General features: G+C 45.5%; 1 protein-coding gene across 6 annotated transcripts in view; it reads left to right on the top strand.

Moving 5' to 3' along the window:
• The window catches only part of LOC310918013 (E3 ubiquitin-protein ligase MIB2), a 60,281-nt gene that overhangs the window by 31,694 nt on the left and 8,558 nt on the right, over positions 1 to 20,029 (top strand). Inside the window, exons 11-20 of one of the 6 annotated variants that reach the window (XR_014591542.1) lie at positions 1,332 to 1,480; positions 2,452 to 2,608; positions 3,077 to 3,231; positions 3,664 to 3,790; positions 4,081 to 4,311; positions 5,554 to 5,732; positions 6,735 to 6,919; positions 7,667 to 7,732; positions 10,816 to 11,283; positions 11,489 to 12,784. Coding sequence is in view for 2 of the 6 variants with exons in the window: in XM_083876692.1 (XP_083732818.1) it covers positions 1,332 to 1,480; positions 2,452 to 2,608; positions 3,077 to 3,231; positions 3,664 to 3,790; positions 4,081 to 4,311; positions 5,554 to 5,732; positions 6,735 to 6,919; positions 7,667 to 7,732; positions 18,288 to 18,619 (1,581 nt within the window). In the remaining 4 variants the exon portion in view is untranslated. The other 5 variants (XR_014591543.1, XR_014591544.1, XR_014591545.1 and 2 more) reach the window with 5 other exon arrangements.

Genomic DNA, 20,029 nt, shown 5'->3' with positions numbered 1-20,029 from the left:
AAAAATCACATTGTTGGAATCAGGAGAGAGAAAAGCTGCCCAGATCTGTGCAGTGTCTTATCTCATGTCTGACTGGAGCAGGAACTGGGCTGGACTCGTTGCTGGACAATTTCTGTGCTTGCAGAATTCCAAAGTGTCAGGATCACATCTCCTGAACTCCTTCAGGGAGAGGCTCAGGGTTTAGGAACAGGGGAAAAAAAAAATAAAAAAAAAGAACCACCAAAGTCTTTCAGCAGTGTGTCCTTGGAAAGCATGAGTAACAAAGAGGTTTTGTTGGGGCTGTGACCCAGGATCAGCTCTGAAAAATCCCCTGTGAAGCTGATTCAGTGGTTATTTCTCTGATATTTATTATACTTCTTTATTTATAAACTTAATGGCGCTTCTGGGAAGGAGACACAGATACCTGCAATTCTCAAATTGATCCCAGATAGGAAAGTCCCAAGAGTAAGGAATCCATTATATGATCAGTTATTTTTATGAGACTTCTATTTCTACTCTAACATTTGTATTAATAAATTAGCTATTTCTGTTAGAGTCTTACAGAGATCAGGCTGGATTTTCAGGCTCACTTAGAGCAAGGAGGAATTGCTTCTCAGGGTTTTTCCAGCTTATCAGCACTGTCTGCCTCTTGTAAATGGCAGAACAGCAGTGACCTCTAATTCCTCTTTGCCCAAAGGACTCACCCATCATTCTGAGCCTCTCCAGGGAAGTGCTGCCTCTCCTGTGCTCTGACTGCTGCAGAAAATCAGCTGCAGGGAAAATAAACCTTGATTGCTAACTTGTTCTCCTTGCCAGTCTGCTGAGGTTTTTTGTGCCTCCTTCTCCTCTCCTTAGCCTCCCACTGGTGTCAGTAGCTGCTTTGCTTTTTTTTTTTTACCTCTTGTTCTTCAGTGCCTTTAATTCTCCAAAACTCTCACTGCAGCACTTGAGCCCTGAGATGTCCCTTGCACCCACTGAAGTACCTGCAGCAGCACAGCACAGCAGGGACTTGGCACCTCCAGAGCCTTTTGCAAAGCTAATTTGATTTCCTCACACATTTTCCTCTCGGGAGGGGAATTATTGGCAGAGATACCAAGGAGCGTTGTGCTCACAGGCACAGAGAGATTTGGCAGCAGGGCTCTGCAATTACAGAGCTCCCAGCTCTGTTCTTTCACTTCTCCCCTCTTGACTAAACGTGCTGTCCCCTTCCAAAAGGAGACAAAATCATCTGGGAGCTGCTGGTGAGGAGAGGAGCCAGCAGGACACTGACCCTGTGGCATTTCTGGGCTCTTCCCACCCTGCTCCTCCAGGCACAGCTCATCCCTCATTTTCTGTCTCTGCCCTTCCCAAAGGTGGATGCCAAGAACCAGGGCAGCACTGCCCTGCAGATTGCCTCTTACCAGGGGCACCTGGAGGTGGTGAAGGCTCTGCTGCAGGCACACGCCAACGTGGACCTGCGGGACGACGAGGGGGACACGGCGCTGCACTACGCGGCCTTCGGGTAGGACACCTCCTCCCCTCCTGCTGCCCCCGCTGGAAAACTTCTGTCCTAGAGCCAAACTTCTATCCCAGATCCAAATCACACACTCTGAATGAAGGATGTGTGGCTGGTGGAAGCTTTTCTGTGGTTTTTTGACTCTGTTGTGCACCACAACAACACCAGGCTCTGACTTCAGAAAGCTGAAAATGACTCTTTTATTTCTGGGATGTGTCTCCCCATGTAAACTATTCTACACAGACCAATTTGATTGGTAAAACAAAGACAAATTTCTTCAATCACATTGGTTAGATCAATGTGACCATCAAGAAGAAGTCCCTCCTAAGAAGAAGAATAAAAACAAAGTACAGTTTACAAAAACACTTCTCCCATTTACAAAAAATTCCTTGGGAAAAAAAAATTAAAAAAACTAAAACATCTCAGGCACAAAACTAAAACTACAGTTTTTATGTTGGGAATTGGCCTTGGAGCTTCAGCCCACAGCAGCATCCTTCTTTCCAGAGGGATTTCTATCCAGCACAGGATTTCTTAGCACAAGGATTTCTTGTCCTTCACAGCTAGTTCTGTTTCCATGCTAGGAATTTTCAGGGGGAATCAGAAAAATCCCAAAATTGATAAGGAGGTTTTAGTGATGGATTTTTTTTTCAAGGGGGTGGGGGAGGTGATTTAGTTGTTTGAGATCAATTTGTTTGGTTGATTTCTCTTAAGTCTGTGTGTTTTCCAGAGCAAGATGAGATTTTGAATTGTATCATCAGTTACCAGGGAAGAATTCATCATTAAGAGTGGGAATTCCTGTTGATTTAGAGCAGAGAGCACAAATTAGGAAGATTTTGTAGGGATTTTTTTACCACTGAGAGGAAGTGGAGTGGAGCTGAGAGGATACAAAACTGGAGTTCTGTTGCTTTGCAAAGAGAAAGAATGTACTGTGTGCACTGGATTGACTCTGATCTGGTTTTATCCTTGCTTTAAACCAGAAATCAAGCTGAAGTTGCCCGTGTGCTGCTGGCCAAAGGAGCCAGTGCAGACCTGCTGAACAATGCCAAGTGCACAGCCCTATACGTCGCTGTCAGCCAGGGCTTTACAGAGGTGGTGAGGGCCCTCTGTGAGCTCAACTGTAACGTCAACCTCCCAGTAAGTTTGGGATTACAGGGAGGTGTTTGAGGATTTTTTTTGGTTTTTTTTTTTTGGTTGTTTCTTTGTTTTTGAGGTGGGGTGGTGCTTCTTTATGTCTCACAGCGTTTGTGGCTTTGTAGAATTCAAAAGTCATCCTCTGAAAAATATTCCTGGATTTCAGTACCCTGAAATTCCAGCTTTGGGGCTGCCCCTTCTTCATCACATCAGCATTCTCTGCTGGACTCAGGCTTCCAGAGAGAGCTGAGCTCCTGTTCCCAGCAATAAGATTTTTTTAAGGTTTTTAAGGCAGGCATTGATGGTGACTTAGACCCAACCCATTTTTTAGGGTTTGCTTGTGTGCTGGTGGGGCTGTTCTGTGCTGGGTCAGTCCCTCAAAGCTGGACAGGAGTTTCAGCAGCTCACAGGGGGTTTTCCTTGGAGTTTCTGAGGTTGGTAACCTGTGTTTGGTTCGGTCTCCATGTGTAGGATTCCCAGGGAGACACCCCGCTGCATTATGCTATCACTCTGGACTACAAAGTCGTGATTGAGATTCTCACTGAAGTTCCCAACATAGATTTCACTGTCCAGAACTGTCAAGGCTTCAACCTGCTCCACTATTCTGCCCTGAAAGGCAACAAGCTGTAAGTGACCTTCCTTTTTTTTTTTTTTTTTTTTTTTTTTCCATTTTTATGCCTTTTGCAGATGTTAATTTGTGCTGGGTGTTTAAGAAGGTGGCAGATGTGGTTCTGGGTAATTGGTTGAACATTTCTTGGGTTTGGATATTTCTGGGCAGTCTTAGATGTTTGGGTTCACTGAAGGACAGGAAAAGGTTTTAATAAAGACTGTGAGCCTTTGGAACTCTTCCAAAGATAAATCTACACATTATTTTCAAAGCAATGTCGCTTTTCTCTACTTTTATTAAATGATAACTGAGGGCTTTTGTTGTATTCTTGTAATTCAGTTTGTGGGTTTGAGGGACCCATTGCTGGTGTCAGCACCACCTGGTAAAACATGGGCATTGATAACTCCTGAAATTAATTCTACCATCTCTAATAACCTCTCCAACCCTGTAGAGCCATAAAGAAGATTCTGGCCAGAGCTCGGCAGCTGGTGGATTCCAAAAAGGAAGATGGATTCACTGCTCTGCACCTCGCTGCTCTCAATAACCACTTGGAAGTGGCTGAAATCCTCATCAAAGAGGTAAGAAACAATTCAAAACCACCATCAAAAAAATCTGTCCCACTCCCAAGCCCCTGAGTTAACACTGGGACACACAGGGATGTCCCTGTCCCTTTGAAGAGCTGGCGTTGTTTGGGAAAAACAGGGATTGGCATTCCAGGGATTGGAGTAGGGAGGGAGAGGAGAGAAGGGTGTCTTGGCTAACAACAAAATGGGTTGTAACTGGAATGTTTAGTGAAGACAAAGTGGGATTTGGGAGCTCCCAATCTCAGCAGCCCCATCTCCCTGTGCTGCCATTCCTGCTCTCCCAGGGCCGCTGCGACGTGAACGTGAAGAACAACCGGAACCAGAGCCCGCTGCACCTGGCCGTGATCCAGGGCCACGTGGGGATGGTGCAGCTCCTGGTGAGCCAGGGCAGTGATGTCAATGCTGAGGATGAGGACGGGGACACGGCCATGCACATCGCCCTGGAGCGCCAGCAGCTCATGGCCCTGGCCATGGAGAAGAGGGAGGGCGAGATGGGAGCGTCCCTCCTGGCCAAGGTGAGAGCAGCTCCAGCAGGGAAAGGCTCTGTGTTATCACATCAGCAGCTTGTGGGGTCTGAAGGCTCCAGTTCTTTCATCCAGTCCGGATGGGGAGCATGGAAACCAGCCTTGCTTGTGGGAAAGCAGGAATAGATCCTCCTGAATTTATAGCACAAAGCTTGACATACTCAGACAACAATTCAGAGCCATCTCTGATATTTTTATGAGCATTGTGCACTTCTTTCCTGACATGGGAAAGGTCATGAATCCAGAGCCAAGAGACTCCTGGGTTTAATTCATACCCCAGAACCACAGCAATTCATTTCTGTCTGATGGCATGCAAAATATGAGGAGAGCTGACCACAGACACCCCAGTTATCTGCAGACGTACAGCAGGGGGAGAGGGGACATGGAGCAGCCTGAAGGAAAAGGGGGAAACTGTTACAAAGCCTGAACTGGATTTCTTTGTGATGCTCTGTATCCATGGATATAAAGATCTAGAAGTCACTACAGGATAGGCCAAAGGTGCAGGGATAATTTAATTCACTGGAAAATCCAGCACAGATTTATCATTACTATTATTATTATTATATTTGAAGTTATTCTAATAAGTGAAACCACCCATTCCTCCTTTTTAGCTGTTGGAAAAGCTTGGAAAAGCCCAGTGCTTTGCTCCTCCATCCTGCTCATTACCAAACCACCAGGAGAAGATGGCTCAAGTGCAGGGCCAAAGTCTGCAAGTCCCAAAGAGGGATCTGTGCCCGTCATTCCCAATATTATTTACAGTAACTTCATCTCTAAATGCTGTGGATTCCTTCACATCTAATTTTACTTGCCCTGACTGACACGCTCTGGTTGTTTAAGTCAGTGGAATATGTGACTTGACTTCAAATTATTTGGGATGATGCACATCAAAATTTGACTCTTTAAATAGCTGTCACTGAGGGCCCCTGCAGCAGCTGTTCTGTGGGGCCTTCAACTTCTTCCTTTTCACTCCCTGGAGAAGTGAATGCCCATTTCTCTGATCTGTAGGAATTATCACCAGATAGGATCAGTCTGAGGCACTCTCGACCCTGGAATGTAAAATTTGAACAACATTATTTACATAAAGGCAAAAAAGAATCTTTGTGTGCTTTCGAAAAGTTGCACTTGCAAGTTTTAAGTACAAGGTTGAAGACTTTATTTAGATTTTGATGCAAATCAGAGCAGAGGATCAGAAGCTTCTTCTGTTGACAGAGTGTGTTTCTCAATTTCTTTTAGCTGCAGGCTTCTGGCTTCCTGGGAAACGTGGAGCTGAACGTTGGGACTGCCATTGCCTGCTACTTAGCACAAGAAGGAGCAGATATTAATTATGCAAATCATCGGGGAAAGTCTCCTCTGGACCTCATTACAGATGGAAGGATTGTGCAGATTGTCAAAGACCTCTCACAGAAATTCAGGTAACGAGCCTCAGGAAACCCTTGCAAAACCAGAGTTTTCCCCAGCCCTGGTGTCTCTGCAGCGGCTCCAGGAGGGATGGAGAATCTCTGGGACCCTCTGGATGTCACCCTGAGCACACCCTGTTTGTTCTGGAGCTGCCCCCAGTTTCTAGAGGGGTGATGTGAGGGTTTGTGTTGAGTTTGGAAGGGTTGGGAGAAGCAGATTAATGAGGCTCTGTGCAGGCTCAGCCCCTTGGCAACCTGAGGAGCCTCTGGGGCCACTGAGGCCAAGAGCAACTTTGCAGAGTAGTCCTGGGCTGTGTTTTACCTTCATTTGATTCCTCATTGACAGATATTTAAAGAGAGTGCAACAAAAGAGTGGGCACCAAAACCCACAGGATTTATTCCAGGCCTAGATAAACACTTGTTTTGAAGCTGATAAGAGAAATAGCTGAGAAAATGCCAAAGGCAGAGTAAGACAAGTCAAAGCTGGTTTTATCTCGGGTTGTGAGGAGCATTTGTTTGGATTGGGACTTTGCAAACATGAAAGCAGAGTTGTGTTTGATCTGAGAGCACAGACCTGGTGCTGTTCCTGCTGGAGGAGGAACCACCCAGCACTGCTGTCATTGGCCACTGAATTACAGGTGAAAGGTGTCCCTTCAACATCCTCCACAGAAATTCTGTCAGTGTTGGATTGAGGTTTTTTGCTTAAAAAATGTCATTTCTGTCAGGCTGATATTTCTCATTACTGCTTTCAGCAGATGGTTGTGCTGTTACCTTACTGTTAACTCCAAAAGAGTAGTTTCAATTTGTGTAAATATTAGAGATCCCTGCTCTTTTCTTTTCCTTTTGGACAGAGCTGGTCAGGATAGCTGGTCAGGATCCCAACAGGGCACTGAAGGTTCCCAGATTTATCTACCTAAACCTGTGCTGCTCTGTCTCCCTTTGGGGTGTCCCTCAGGGATCTAATTCTAATGCTGAAGGAGCTTGTGGCTCACATTTCCTGCTGGCTCCTGGTTGCAGGGAACGGCAGGTTTCTTCTGAGAGCTCAACCATCACCTGCAGCCTTCGCCGTGTGCACACCACGCCCAACACCATGACCAACCTCAGCGTCTCCAGCGTGGCAGTGCCCACAGAGTGCCTGGTCTGCTCAGAGCTGGCCTTGCTCATCCATTTCTTCCCTTGCCAGCACAGTATTGTGTGTGAAGGTGAGTCCACACTGATTTTTAAAATTTTTTTCCCCCCCTCCATTTTTGTCATGTTTTTTTTTTCTTCCCTGTTCTCCCACCAAGCCTCCCTCTTTGCTCTGTCAGAAATCCAGCTCTGCTCAGACACAGAGCTTTTTGTGCTGTTTGTTGTCCTGAAGCAACCCCAGCGTGATTTCAGCATCTCAGACAGCCAAAGTTATCTCTGAAAAAACACAGAATGTTCTGCCCACCTGCTGCTTGGGACTCCAGGCAGCTTTGCTTGGGCTCAGAGATGCCTGGGTAATTCAGAGGGAAAGCCAGTTCTGGCTGTCAGTGCTTTTATCCCCCCCAGAAACCTCCTGAGAAGGATTTCCCTCTCCTCTGGCTTTCATAACTCCTCATTCTTCAGGATTTCAGCTGATTTAAGGGCAGCCAGCTCAGACTTGTCAGCAAGTTCATCTCACAAGGCACACAGTGTGACCACAGGGAGTTTGGTCAGGACTCTGTGCCAGAGCTTCATCCTCTTCCCCCAGAGCTGCAGTAGCTCCAAGGACACAGGGCAGGGAGGATTTAAAGGTGTTGTGTTTGCTGCTGAGCTGGGAAAGATTAAACAAGAGAGTAGGGCACAGCTCAGAAAGCAGGTGGTGATTTGATTCCATGCAGGAACAACCCTTTCATCACCCAGGGAGGCCTCAGGTTGTTCAAATGTGATGTTCTTGAGTCTCTTGTGGGTTTAATTGTCATCTCTCCTTGTGTCACCCGTGGCAGAATGCTCCAGGAGGATGAAGAAGTGCATCAAATGTCAAGTGACAATAACCAAAAAGCTGAAACAAGGTATGTGCTGCCTGTTCCTGCTGGTCAGGGCTGTGGGGAGGCTCCTGCACAGGGTTAGTTTTGAGGGGCATCAGCGATTTTCAGTGAAATAAGAAAGTTCATTTATTTTGGTTTTTTTTGTGTGTGCATGCCTGTTGCATTTATCAACCTTTAGAGAGAGAAAAAAACGTAGATTTTGATAGATTTTCTCAGGTGTCCCAGGCCAAGCTCAAGCTGCATAAACAGGACAGGATATTTCAGGGAGTTTTACCTGGGCCTGACTTACTTTGTACATTGGAAGCAAACACCAGGTTCCCCAGTCTGGTTTAATGTGGAGTGGTTTAACAGTGAAAATTCATGAGGGAGGGAAAATCACATCTTGTGCAAGCCTTGCTTCTCCCTTGGCTGAGAAATCAGTGTCTGTGCAGGGCTGGCATGACCCTGCTATCCAGAAATCTCAGAGCTGGAGCATTTCAATAAATCTCTTCAGCCCAGTCTCAGACAGATTTGTCTCCTGGCCACGTTTCCCAGTGTCAGGACGAGCTGTGATGTCACCAAGGCAGCAGCAGGGTTTGCTTTTGCCATGGGACTGATGCAAGTTGTCACTGAAGCCTTTTCCAGAGTGATTGTGAGGGCTGAGATCACTCTCAGGGCACGTGAGGATTTATTGCATGTCCTGCTGCTCATGACTGAGCATTGTGGGCTTTTTTTGGAGTCAAGCTCAAGCCTTGTGATTTGATGCCTGGATAAAAAAAAGCAGGAATCAATCCCATGGACATGCACAGCTGGCAGAGCCAAAACTCCTCTTTGGAACTCCATCATGCCAAAAATACCACTTTGGACCTGACAGTGGACAGGAGCATTTTGTCTTTGCTGCAGACTGGCAGCAAAATAATGATGGGAATTCCAAATAAGACATTTTCAGGCAGATTTCCAGTGGAGGAAGAACGTCAAGGTCTCTGAAATACCAGCAGGATTTCCCTGGCAGTGATGTCTTCAGTGCTTCCCTTTGACAAACTCCCTGTCCCCAAGGACTGGATTTGAAATCACTTCTTGCACCACTGATGTGCAACTAATTCCAGAATGCTGAGGAAAGGGACATCTGTAGTGAAGTGTAAAGCTGCCTAATCAGTGATTCAGGAGCAGAAGAGGCACAGTGGGAGCTGCATTGAGCTGAGACCAGGAGAATATTTACCCAAAGTCCAGTTCTCTAAGATTTGGGATTCTTTCATTTCACAGAGTCAACCAAATGACTCTTATTTATGTTGCTTCATTTATGTAAAAATCAACACAAGTGATTCAGATGGTCTTGTGTGACCACGTGTGTCCTGAAAGACACACACACATTTCTCAGATATTTCTTAGCCAGAAATTGGAGTCCCAAGTGTGACCAGGAGAACACAGTGCCCTGTAAGGATTCCTGGATTAGTGGCACTGAACATCACAACCAAATTTGAATATTTTTACTTGAAGGGAGCAGCACATTCCAGAGCACCAAGGCAGGAATCTCAGCCAGGATTTGAAAAAAAACCAACAAAAACCACCAAACCATCCCAAACACTCGCAAACTATTGAGCAAGTAAGCAGAGGAAAGTGTAAAAAGCATCTCTGTCGTGATAGTGAAAAGAATTATAAAAATTATAAAAGAAAAATAATTATAAAAGAAAAAGGCCTCATAAAATCAGGCCTGCTCTGCTAAATTGCCTGAGTCAGCCTGTCACTTCTTCTAAGTAATTTGCAAGTTCCCACATGAAAACAATCTTGGTATGAGAACCTGTTAGCACAACAACCTGTTATTGGGTTGGTAAGCAAATGCACCTGCAATAACAAGGGATTTGTCCCATGAGAATCAGTAAAGAAAATATGTAAACAATCCAAGAACAGGGAGATTTGATGGACAACTAAAATATCTTTTACTAACCAGTACAATAATTGACAAGAAAACTATTAACCAATTAAGGTTGCACACAAGGTCTGTAAAACCTGTATAAAATAAGTTGTGAAAATAAAGAATTGGCTTTTCCTGCGTGAAGATAATGGAGTTTGGGCTGACTTATTGCAACACATTACCCCAAGTGTTGCATTTTATCCTCTTTTTTCCTGAGTTGGGATCAAATGAGTGAGACAGTATTTCTTGTTTGGACTCAGATGTTTATTAATTCTTATCTGTATTACAGTCTCACAAGCTATGAGTGCTACAGCACTTCTAGCTCACAAACTGAAAAATGGCCTCTATCTCTCTCTACAAGGCCTTTTAATGATAAACTGTCCAATTAAGAACTGACATCTAAATTATTTTTGCTTTTAACCCAATAACCACCACTCCTGTTATGCAATGTAGATTTTTCTATCCAGTTACAAAGCACCACCCAGATCCATGAAGAAGAAGGTGAAAAAGAAGGACTCAGCCTATGCCCTAAAACCTCCATCCTGCTTTATATATATATATATATAACCATTAAACCCTTAAACTCTTAAGTTTTTCACCATGTGATATCACACGCTTCGCATGTAGAAAAGAGAGGGAGATTTTTCTTGCAAAGCAAATTCAGGTAAAGAACTTCTATTTAACTACACACCCTTAATCCCAGTGCTGTCACTCAATTTTAGAAGCCTTTTCCACCACCTCAGGTCAAATGCAGTGGTTTTGGGGAGTCAGTGCCTATCAGCACAGCAAGTCTAAAATTCTCAGAGCCCAGGAGTTCCAACACCAAGGATTTTGATTTGATTGTGGCTGAGGCAGAGTGCAGAGCCCAGGAGTTCCAACACCAAGGATTTTGATTTGATCCATGGCTTAGGCAGAGTACAGAGTCCAGGGTTCCACCAGCCCAGGATTTTGATCTGATTGTGGCTGAGGCAGAGTGCAGAGCCCAGGGTTCCACCAGCCCAGGATTTTCATTTGCTCCATGGCTGAGGCAGAGTGCAGAGCCCAGGGTTCCACCAGCCCAGGATTTTCATTTGCTCCATGGCTGAGGCAGAGTGCAGAGCCCAGGGTTCCACCAGCCCAGGATTTTGATCTGATTGTGGCTGAGACAGAGTTCAGAGTGCAGTGTGAGTGATCTGCTGCTGCTGCTGCCCAGGCTAACACCCAGCTCTGCCCACAGACAGCACAGAGGTGGAGTGCAGCCCCAGCTCCGAGGGCACGGAGCAGAGGAAGCTGATGGAGGAGCTGCAGAGCCGCTACCGGCAGATGGAGGAGAGGATCACCTGCCCCATCTGCATCGACGACCAGATCAAGCTGGTGTTCCAGTGCGGGCACGGCTCCTGCCCCGACTGCAGCACGGCCCTGACCGTGTGCCCCATCTGCCGCCAGGCCATCCGTGAGAGGATCCACATCTTCGTCTGAGGGGCCTCCCTGGCCCTCCTGGCCTCCCCTCCCGCAGGCCAGCCGGGCTCTGGAGGGGTTTGGCTCGCTGGAAAAAGGAGAGGAGCACAGAAGGGATGTGCCAGGGGAAGGAGGAGGAGGAATCTCCTCTGGGGACAGCCCCTCTCCCTCAGCTCGGCCACCATTGAAGCGAGCACACTTCCAGAGCAGAGCTGAGCTTGAATGGATTCCCCGGGGTGTTCCAGAGGCATCCAGGACTGCTCTGAGCTCCTGCTGGATTCCTTGGGGTGTTCCAGAGGTAGCCAGGACTGCTCTGAGCTCCTACTGGATTCCCTGGGATATTCCAGAGGCAGCCAGGACAGCTTGGAGCTCCCCCGGGATGTTCCAGAGGTATCCAGGGGTGTTCCAGAGGTATCCAGGACTGCTCTGAGCTCCCCCAGGATATTCCAGAGGCATCCAGGACTGCTCTGAGCTCCCCCAGGATATTCCAGAGGCATCCAGGACTGCTCCGAGCTGCTCTGAGCTCCCACTGGATTCCCGAGGAGATCCCAGGGCTCAGCTCTCGCCGAGGGCAGGGACAGGGAGGTTGATGTCCCCAAAGAGCCCCCTCTGAACCCTTTGGGGCTCAGCAACAGCAAACCTGGAGGTCAGGAGGTCCTAAGACAGAGCGTGTGTGCCTTAGAGAAAAAGTAGTGAACACTGATTGGAGAAAATCTGTTACAACAAATATTTCTGACCTCTAAGTGACACTCTTCTTCTTCTTCTTCTTCTTCTTCCATGTTTTTTTTTTTGTTTTGTTTTTGTTTTTTTTGGCAGAGCCGTGTGTTCAGAGACTCCTGAGCTTTCTATCCATAATGCCAAAGGCAGGTGTTAAATACTCCAATCAAAGTGTAAAGAAAATAAATAGTAATAATTAAGATATGAGAGGGAGGGAAAAAAAAAAAAAAGGGATTTCATTTTTGTTCCTTTGTTTTGCAGCAAAACTTAATAAAATAAAAATATATATTTTCCTGAGCATTAAAAAATGAATGTACAAACAGTAGCTGCACTATGGATCCAGCTGTATTGTTTTCCAGCTGAGTGAAGAATTATTATCCACTGAATCATCCTGTAAAGTAAATTTTGGTGGAAGTGTGGCTGTTTGTGTGGGGTCTGGTGACACAGTGATGCCCAAACCTCCTGTTTGTTACATATTGGAAGCAATATTTAAACAAACAAAAACAAAATTCCCGTGTTCCTCTCCTCCCTTTGTTTGTTAGCAAAGAGGTGGCAAATCTTTTAAAGAAATGTTGAACTGTGTGCAATGTTGTGGTGGTTCTGGGATTATTTATTATTTATAACCCTGTGGCGTATTGAGAAAGTTATTTCACAAATTCTTGGCTTCTAGAGATAATATTTATCAAAATATTCGCTGGAGCTTGTTACAGTTTCAATAGATTTTTTTTTTTTAATCTGTGAAAATGGATCAAATTCAACCCCTAAATTATTTGTTTGGCTCACACTTAACACCCAAATAACCTAAAACTGAATTTCAGGATCAGCTTTGGTGTAAAAATCAGAGGTGCATATTCTCATTATTTTCTACAAGTCCGTGCTGATGGGAATCCCTTTGGAATAATCCAGAAATTTCCCCAAAATCTTTGCTGAGGCAGCAAATCAAAAGTGCTCAAAAGTACAAATCTGAGCCAGCTTTATCTTGGAAGAGCTGCTTTTATTAACCACTTTTTGGTGCCAGGGAGTAATTTTGCAGACTATTTATTACCCCAGCCCCATATAAAGTATTTAAAAAAATAATTTATTCACGAGCCTCTCCATAAATCCAGAATGCTGAAGGATATTTCACCATGTGTTGTATTTGTGCTGGGACCAGGGGAGAGGGGACAGAGGTAGCAAAATGTTCAATATCTGTCGTGCAATTCTCATCTCTTATTCCAAAGGTGTCCTTTTAGTCAGGAAAAACAACATGGAGCATCTGCTTCATTTTTTTTAAAAATGGTTTCTTTGGGTGCTGAATGAAGAGAGGCTTCCAAGTGATTATTTTCCCTAAAGGGAAAAAAAAAATAAAATTGCAAGAAGAGTGCAGCCTTTGACTTCCAAGCTGTGCAGCTGTTGCAGAAAACTGAAGTTGTTTTAAATTTTTTTTTTTTTTTCTTTTCTGACTAACGAAAAGAGATTTTGAAGGGAAGGAAGAGCTCCCTCAATCTGATGTTTTTGCATTTTTTAAATCCAAGAGGTGGCAGAAGGCAGCAGGTGCCCCTTTGTGCCAAGAATATTTTTGGCAAAATTTGCCCCCCATGCCAGGCTCAGCTTTGGAAGAAAGTTCATTTTTATCTTCCTTAATAAACCTGCATCAAACCTGCTGAGAGATGCTGGGACAGGAGAGCTGGGGGAAGATTTTCCTCCCCTTTTTGTCCTTTTCTACCCCTTTGCTGTCAGATTTCTTGCTGCTTTTTGGATTTCTTGCTGGTTATAGAACAGGGAAGCTGTTCCTGCTACTGCAGATGGAAGGAGATGCCAGAGCAGTGGGAAATGCTCCTTTAAAGGCAAATATCATAGTTTGTTAATTGGTGTGGGTAATTAGCAGCTTTCTGCTCATGTTTGTGACCACAAAGCTTGGGTGGATCCTCTGCAAAGGAGCTCCTGGGGCTTTTCCCATCTCCTGGCTGCAACTCTGGGCCTTGGATATTCTGGGGTTTTTCTGCTGTATAACTTCAATTTTAACACTTCAGCTCATCTCACACTTGGTACAAAAGGCTTCTCAACCTTTTGCTTTGGCCAGAACTTTCTGTTTTACAGACAACGTGAGACTGAGGTAGAAAAGAGAGGGAGAATTTTCTTGGAAAACAAATTCAGGTAAAGAACCCATCTCTCCTTTATGTTCCCACTAATCTGTGCTGCTCCCAGGATTTCAAGAGGATTGGTCCACCCACAAATGGATTAATAATATTAAAAATAGGTTATTAATACATCCCACCAGAGAGCAGCAACAGAAATATCCCCACCCAGGGAAGCAGTTCTTGATTCACTGTGGATTCACTTTGTTATCTGTGTTTTGGGAATCCTTTCTCCCTCATTTCACCCCCCAAATTTCTGCTCTCCATGGTCAGGAGTGCAGTGCTGAGCCTCCTGCCTGGTTCAGACCGGTGCAGCACTTCTGTGAGCAGCAGCTCAAACTGACAGTTAAGCAAAATATTCCCTTTCCTCTGCCAGCTGGAGCTGCTTTCAGCTCATTTGTTATTCATCAGAGCATGGATTTTTCTAGGAACATCAGCAGATGCTGATCACGAGGGGGCTGCAGGGTAGGGAGTGGGAGAATTCTCTTCAGGCCCCAAACATTCCTGTTCTCCCTCTCCCTGGGGAGCGCTGCTCCCTCTTACAGCACACAAAACCCTTTTTTTAGCCCATGACCCACAGAAAAAAGCACAAATTTTTCAGTGCCATTCCCACAGGAACCAGGCAGGAATGTTGGGTTGTTGGTTTTATTCACTTTTCCCCCCAAGTTGGGAGCTGAAGGGCAAAATCTGTAAGTGCTTTTTAAAGGAAGGGCTGTGGGAGGGTTTTCCTGATTCCTTTCACATGGGCCAAGGAGGAGCTGGTCAGTGGTAAATCACATTCCCTGCACATGAAATCCTGATCCTGGTGCCTTGAGCCGTCACATTTTGGGTCCTTCTCCTTTCCCCACCTCCTTGCAGGATTCCCAAATCACAACAGGAGAAGCTGATGGGGGTGTTTTGTTCCAGTGATGAATAACAGGCTCTTATCCCTGAATAAATGGAGATTTTATGAGAGGTGAGATTCCTTTGGGACAGTCTGACAGCTCCACTCCCAGCACTGATGGTTGTTCTCTGTGTAGCATCTCTTAGCACAGATTTTGCTGTAATATTTGTTGTCACAAATACTGGTTTTTGTGTTAATTTGGGGATTGGCATGAAGCAGTGCCAGTGTCCTGAGAGATGGAGCAAAGACACTGGAAATAGTGCTGAAAATAACATTTAATGGAGGCTGAACAAAGGAAAGGAGAGAAATGTTAAGAATGATCCACAGAAGTGAAAAACCACTTATTTTTGAGCTAAAGGCTGCCCTGGGGAAGGGAGCCATGTGTTGTGTGTTATGCACAGCCCTGCTTTAAACCAAACATTTCAGCAGCTGAGTGAAAAGAGCAAAGCTGAGGTGATGGAACAAGGGAAGTGCATCGTGTTGTGCAAATCATCCCGTGCTTTATGTTCTCCACGGCCTCTCCTTGCCCATTGTGGCTTTTATGCAGCTTTTTGCACCATTCCTTCCCTCCTGCTGCCTCCCAGAGCTCAGGATGTGCATCCCTGGCTGTTGGCTTGGAAAAATCCCAGCTCCCCACAGAGGAGAATCCAGGGAAGACAAAGCAGAGTCAGTTCAGTGCTCTGCCCTGCTCCCCTTTCCCCGTGATTCCCTCAGTGTCATGAGTTCCACTGCTCGGAGACAGAAACCGGTGCCAGGAATGTTTCTGCTGCCCAAATAAAGCCGGGATGACGGATCCTGCCTGGAGTCCAAACCAAATATCCGTGCTCCAGAACCTCTCAAACTCAGCAGAGCTCTGGAGCTGCAGCAGCAGCTGCTTGGTGAAGTCTGGGGAATATTTCCAGCAGTGTCACTGAGGGTTCTGTGCCCTGGTGGCTGCAGAGGAGCAGGGATTTCATCAGGAGCATTGCTGGTGTGCACAGCAAGGAGTTCCTGAAGCTTCCTCAGCTCCACGAGCTGCATCTGGGAGTCCTGAATCCTCTCCTCATCTGCCTCTCATTGCCCTAAAAACTGAGGTTTGTCTTGGCCTCAGTGCTGAGCTGGTTTCTCAGCAAATATTTGGCTTAAACTTTAATAAAAGCTCTCTGCAGCCCGGGGTTTGATGTGCTGGATTTCGGTGTAGATGGGCACAGTGCATGTGGGGAGAGAAAACAAAGTGCTTTCCAAGAAACCCTGCTCTCCTTTCTGATCCACCCAGGGATAACCTGACAGGGGAACAGGATCCTGAAATGTCACAGAGGCCGTGAATCATCTCTGCAGCCCAAGATTCCCATTCAGCCAGCAGGGATAGAATAGATCGTGTGCAGCAGGGTCTCTTCCCATTCAGAATCATTCCATGAGTCATGGAAAAGGGTTTTCTTGGCTGTGCTAACCCATGGTAGCTGCGTGGAGAAGTATTCAGGAGCAGTGAGGTCCTAAAAATGCACTTTACTGAAGCTCTGTGCACTCACTTAGCTGGGCTGAGATGTATTTTATAAAAACTTTTACCTTCTTTACATGGTGAAGGAAATTCTTGGTCCCCTCAGGCTGTGCTTGTGTGAATCCCCAAACTCTGCTTTAAAGCTCAGGTTCTCTGCTCCTTTTCACAAAAAGAGGTGAGTGCCACAAAATTAAAGCACCGAGTGGGTGTTTGGAGGGTTTCAGGGTCTGCCAGATTCCACAGGGACCTCGTGCAAATCTCTTTGCCTGTCCAAGGTGCAGGACAAAGCCCTGGGGGACATGGAACTGCCCCGAGGGGCCGAGCTGCTCCTGCAGGAGGAGAGCTGGGTGTGCAGTGCATAAATTAACATCCCCCTCCAGCCCCGCTGAGTCCTCCTGGCTCTGGGAGAGGCACTTAAAGCTGTTCCGTGACTGAAACTCAATGTTCTTCCAGCTCTGTGTTTGATAACAATATTTTTTCTTTCAAGCCAGTGCAGCCTTACTGGAGAAGAGCTCTTGGCTGGAGGTCTGGAGCCCCATCTGGGGCAGGATTTTCCTTCAAGACTCCCCTCTCCATCAGCCTTTCTGTTCTCATCTACAGACTGAAAGAAACTCTGAGAATTCAGGCACTCGTGGCATAGATCAGTTGAGTTTCTCCCTTCGTGCTGCGATTGCAGCTCAAACCACAAACAGGGCAGGATTTGCATCTCTTTGGAGCTCTAAAGGCAGGATTTTTTTCAGAGTCCTGCACAGGCACGTTTCCTCCTGCCAGCGGTGCTGCTGGGGAAGGAGGAAAAGGAGGAACCATCCCTAGAAAGCTGCAGCGAGCAGCTGAGGGCAGCCAATTCCTCAGGAAGGAAAGCCCTGGACCCTGATTTTCTGTTTTTCCTGCTGCTCCCGGCTTCCCTTTGTAATTCTATCCATTATTTCCTTGCCTGTCACTCTTTATCCTCTCCTTCTCTTGGGGTCTGAGCCGCTGCTGCGCTTCGTGGTGGTTTTTCTTGGTGAGAATTGAAAAGGAAAATGTTCATGAAATTCTACACCCAGACTCACTGGCCTTATTTGTCCTGAGTTGTTTGAAAGCTCCAGGCCAGCTTTAGGCTGCAAATTATATGAAACTAATAAAACGTCGCCGGCTTGATTATGAACTAGGCTGGAAAAAATTCCAGTTAAAGCATTTTTCATTGTTAAAATTACGAGGCTTTTCTGAACCTTTTGAATGCCTCAGATGCCCCCAAGGAATTTTTACATGACCTTCCCCCTCCCTGGCATTTGCTGGTGGATCTGGGAGCCTGCAGAGTTCCTTTTCCTCTGGCTGGGCAGAACTGGGGTTCAGTTCACCCCACCTCAGGACCGAAAAGTGCAGCTGTCTCTGAAAACCTGAGAATTTCTGAGTGAGCTTTTTCCAAAAGTTCTGAATCAATTCGTGTCTGGAGCCTGGAGATGCCTCAAAGAACCTCCCAGCTGGAGACAAACCTCTCCAAGCCATCCTTTGGGACCCAAAACTGGAGTGATTCTGAAAATACTCGATAACCCAAGTGCACCACAAACTTGCAGATCCCCAGCCAAGCTTGATGGAAGAGGGGCTGGTGTTTACTTTTGTGTGAGTTTGTCAACTCCCCGAGCAGTTTCCCAAGCAGAGAGCCCAGGCTGCTCTCCCAGCATCTCATTTTTCATCTTGAGGACAGCCTGTGACAAATGACGTGGAGCATCCCCAGTAACACATTCCAGAGGGGTGATGTTTCCCTTCTGGATTCCTTTTGCTGCCCCCTCCCCCGGTTTTTTTTCTGGGTTTTTTTGGTTTTTTTTTTTTGGTTCATTACATAAAGCTGACAACTGCAGATTTGCCCTCTGTTGCTCACACAGTTAAAGAGAAGAGTTCATGTCCACCCCAGCTTGTTTCACTTTGCTGCTGTTCCTCCGCCAGCCCAAATTTCAGCTGCAGTAACACGATCCCACTTGGCAGAGCCTGAGAGAATCTTTGGCACATTGGAAAGAGGCTTAATGTAAAGTCTACTTTTTTTTTTTTCTTCCTTTTTAATTTTTTTTTTTTTAAAGAGCTTTTTGAAACTCCTCTGGTTGTGCACAGCTCTGGCAGTAGCTGCAGGGCTGCTCACAACCGCTCCAAATGTGAGCTCAAGGATTACAGATGCGTTCTGTGCGGGGAATGTCTTGAGTGCCTGTCCCAAAAACTCCTCCAGAAACTCCTCCAGAACGACATGGATCGGGCTGAACGACTTTCTGCAGGCAGAAGGCGAAGCTCCCTGTCCCTGGATGAAAAAAAGAGCAGTGGCTGGAGGACCACGGTGGGGTTTTTGTGTCTGCTCCCTGTGCTGGCTTTGCTGGCAGTTGTGGAATATCCAGCTGGAGCTGCAGTGCAGGAAATTCAGGTGAGGAGAAGGGATCTGATCCTCAAATGCCTGGGAGGGAACTGGAGTGTCTAAGAGAGGTGCAGGTGTGCTCTGCTTAGAGGCTGGAATCAAAATATCTAAATATTTAAATACCTAAATAACCAAATAGATAGATAAGTATCTAATCTAAGTAGATAAATATATCAAATAGGTCTACAGATAAATAGCTCTATATAGATGGATATATCTAAATAGATCTATAGACAAATAGATCTAAATAGATAGAGATCTAACTAGATAAATGTCTAAATATCTAAATAGATCTCATTAGATCTGTAGACAAATAGATCTAAATAGATCTACGGATAAAAAAGATCTGAATAGATAAATATATAAATAGATACATATCTAAATAGATAACTCCCTAAATCACTAATGTAAATAGATAAATGGATATAAGTAAATGTATACATAAATCTAAATAGAACAATGGATCTGTAGATAAAGATCTAAATGGATAAACATCTGTAAAGCCAACCAGCTGTGCTCAGGGCTGTTTGAGCCCCTTTGTGCAGAGGATCCCGGGGATAACTGTGCACCCCAGTGGGGTCAGTGGGTGGAGCTGTGTGTGCAGCCCGGGGGAAGCCAGCAGGAAGCTCTCCGGAGTTTGGGGAGTTTTCCCTCGGGGCTTTGGCTGCTCCTGTGGATTTTCTGCTTTCCCAGCCGAGGGTGATGTGGCATTGCCTGGTTGGGGATCCTGGGGCTGAGCTGAGCCCAGGGCTCGTGGGGTGGGATCCAGAGTGGGACCTGCAGAAATCTCAGCTCCCCCTCTTTGGGCTCTGTGGGACTCTGAACCCATGGCAGAGCTCTGGGGCTCCCAGGATTTGATCTTCACTTTCTCCTTCAGCTTCATTTCAACCTTTAATTTTATAAAAAAGGATCTTTAGGTCCATCCTCTCCTGGTTTTTGTGTGTATGAACATCCCGGCACTGCCCCCCTCATTTGCATCACATGCTCAGGTTGTTGTTAATTGCTCCTAATTCAGAGTGATGCTGTTTGGCTTGAGGGGAACTGCATGGCTGGGAGGGAGAAGGGAATTAATTACAGTCATTACAGCTCAATGAAGTAAATTACTGGAGGTCTGAGTGCACAGGGTGAATAATTCAGAGCAGGGTTGTTGGCTGGTGTCTCCCTTCATATATATATATTTATGTTTACTTTAGTTTTATATGTTATATTTTTATATATTATATAATTATAATTATATATATTACATTATATAATATAAACTATATAATATTCTATATGATTATATACATACTTTATATTTTATATATTATTTATTCTAGCTAAAATTTACATTGAATTTTACATAGTCTGTGTTATTTTACATGGTATTTCTATAACATATAGAATATATTTTGTATATATTATAGAATATATATTGTG

This window comes from Zosterops lateralis (genome assembly GCF_965231275.1).
Source record: "Zosterops lateralis genome assembly, chromosome: 22".
Classification (NCBI taxonomy): Eukaryota; Metazoa; Chordata; class Aves; order Passeriformes; family Zosteropidae; genus Zosterops; species Zosterops lateralis.
Note: the sequence above shows the minus strand (reverse complement) of the source record. Positions and strands in the feature narration are given on the sequence as shown.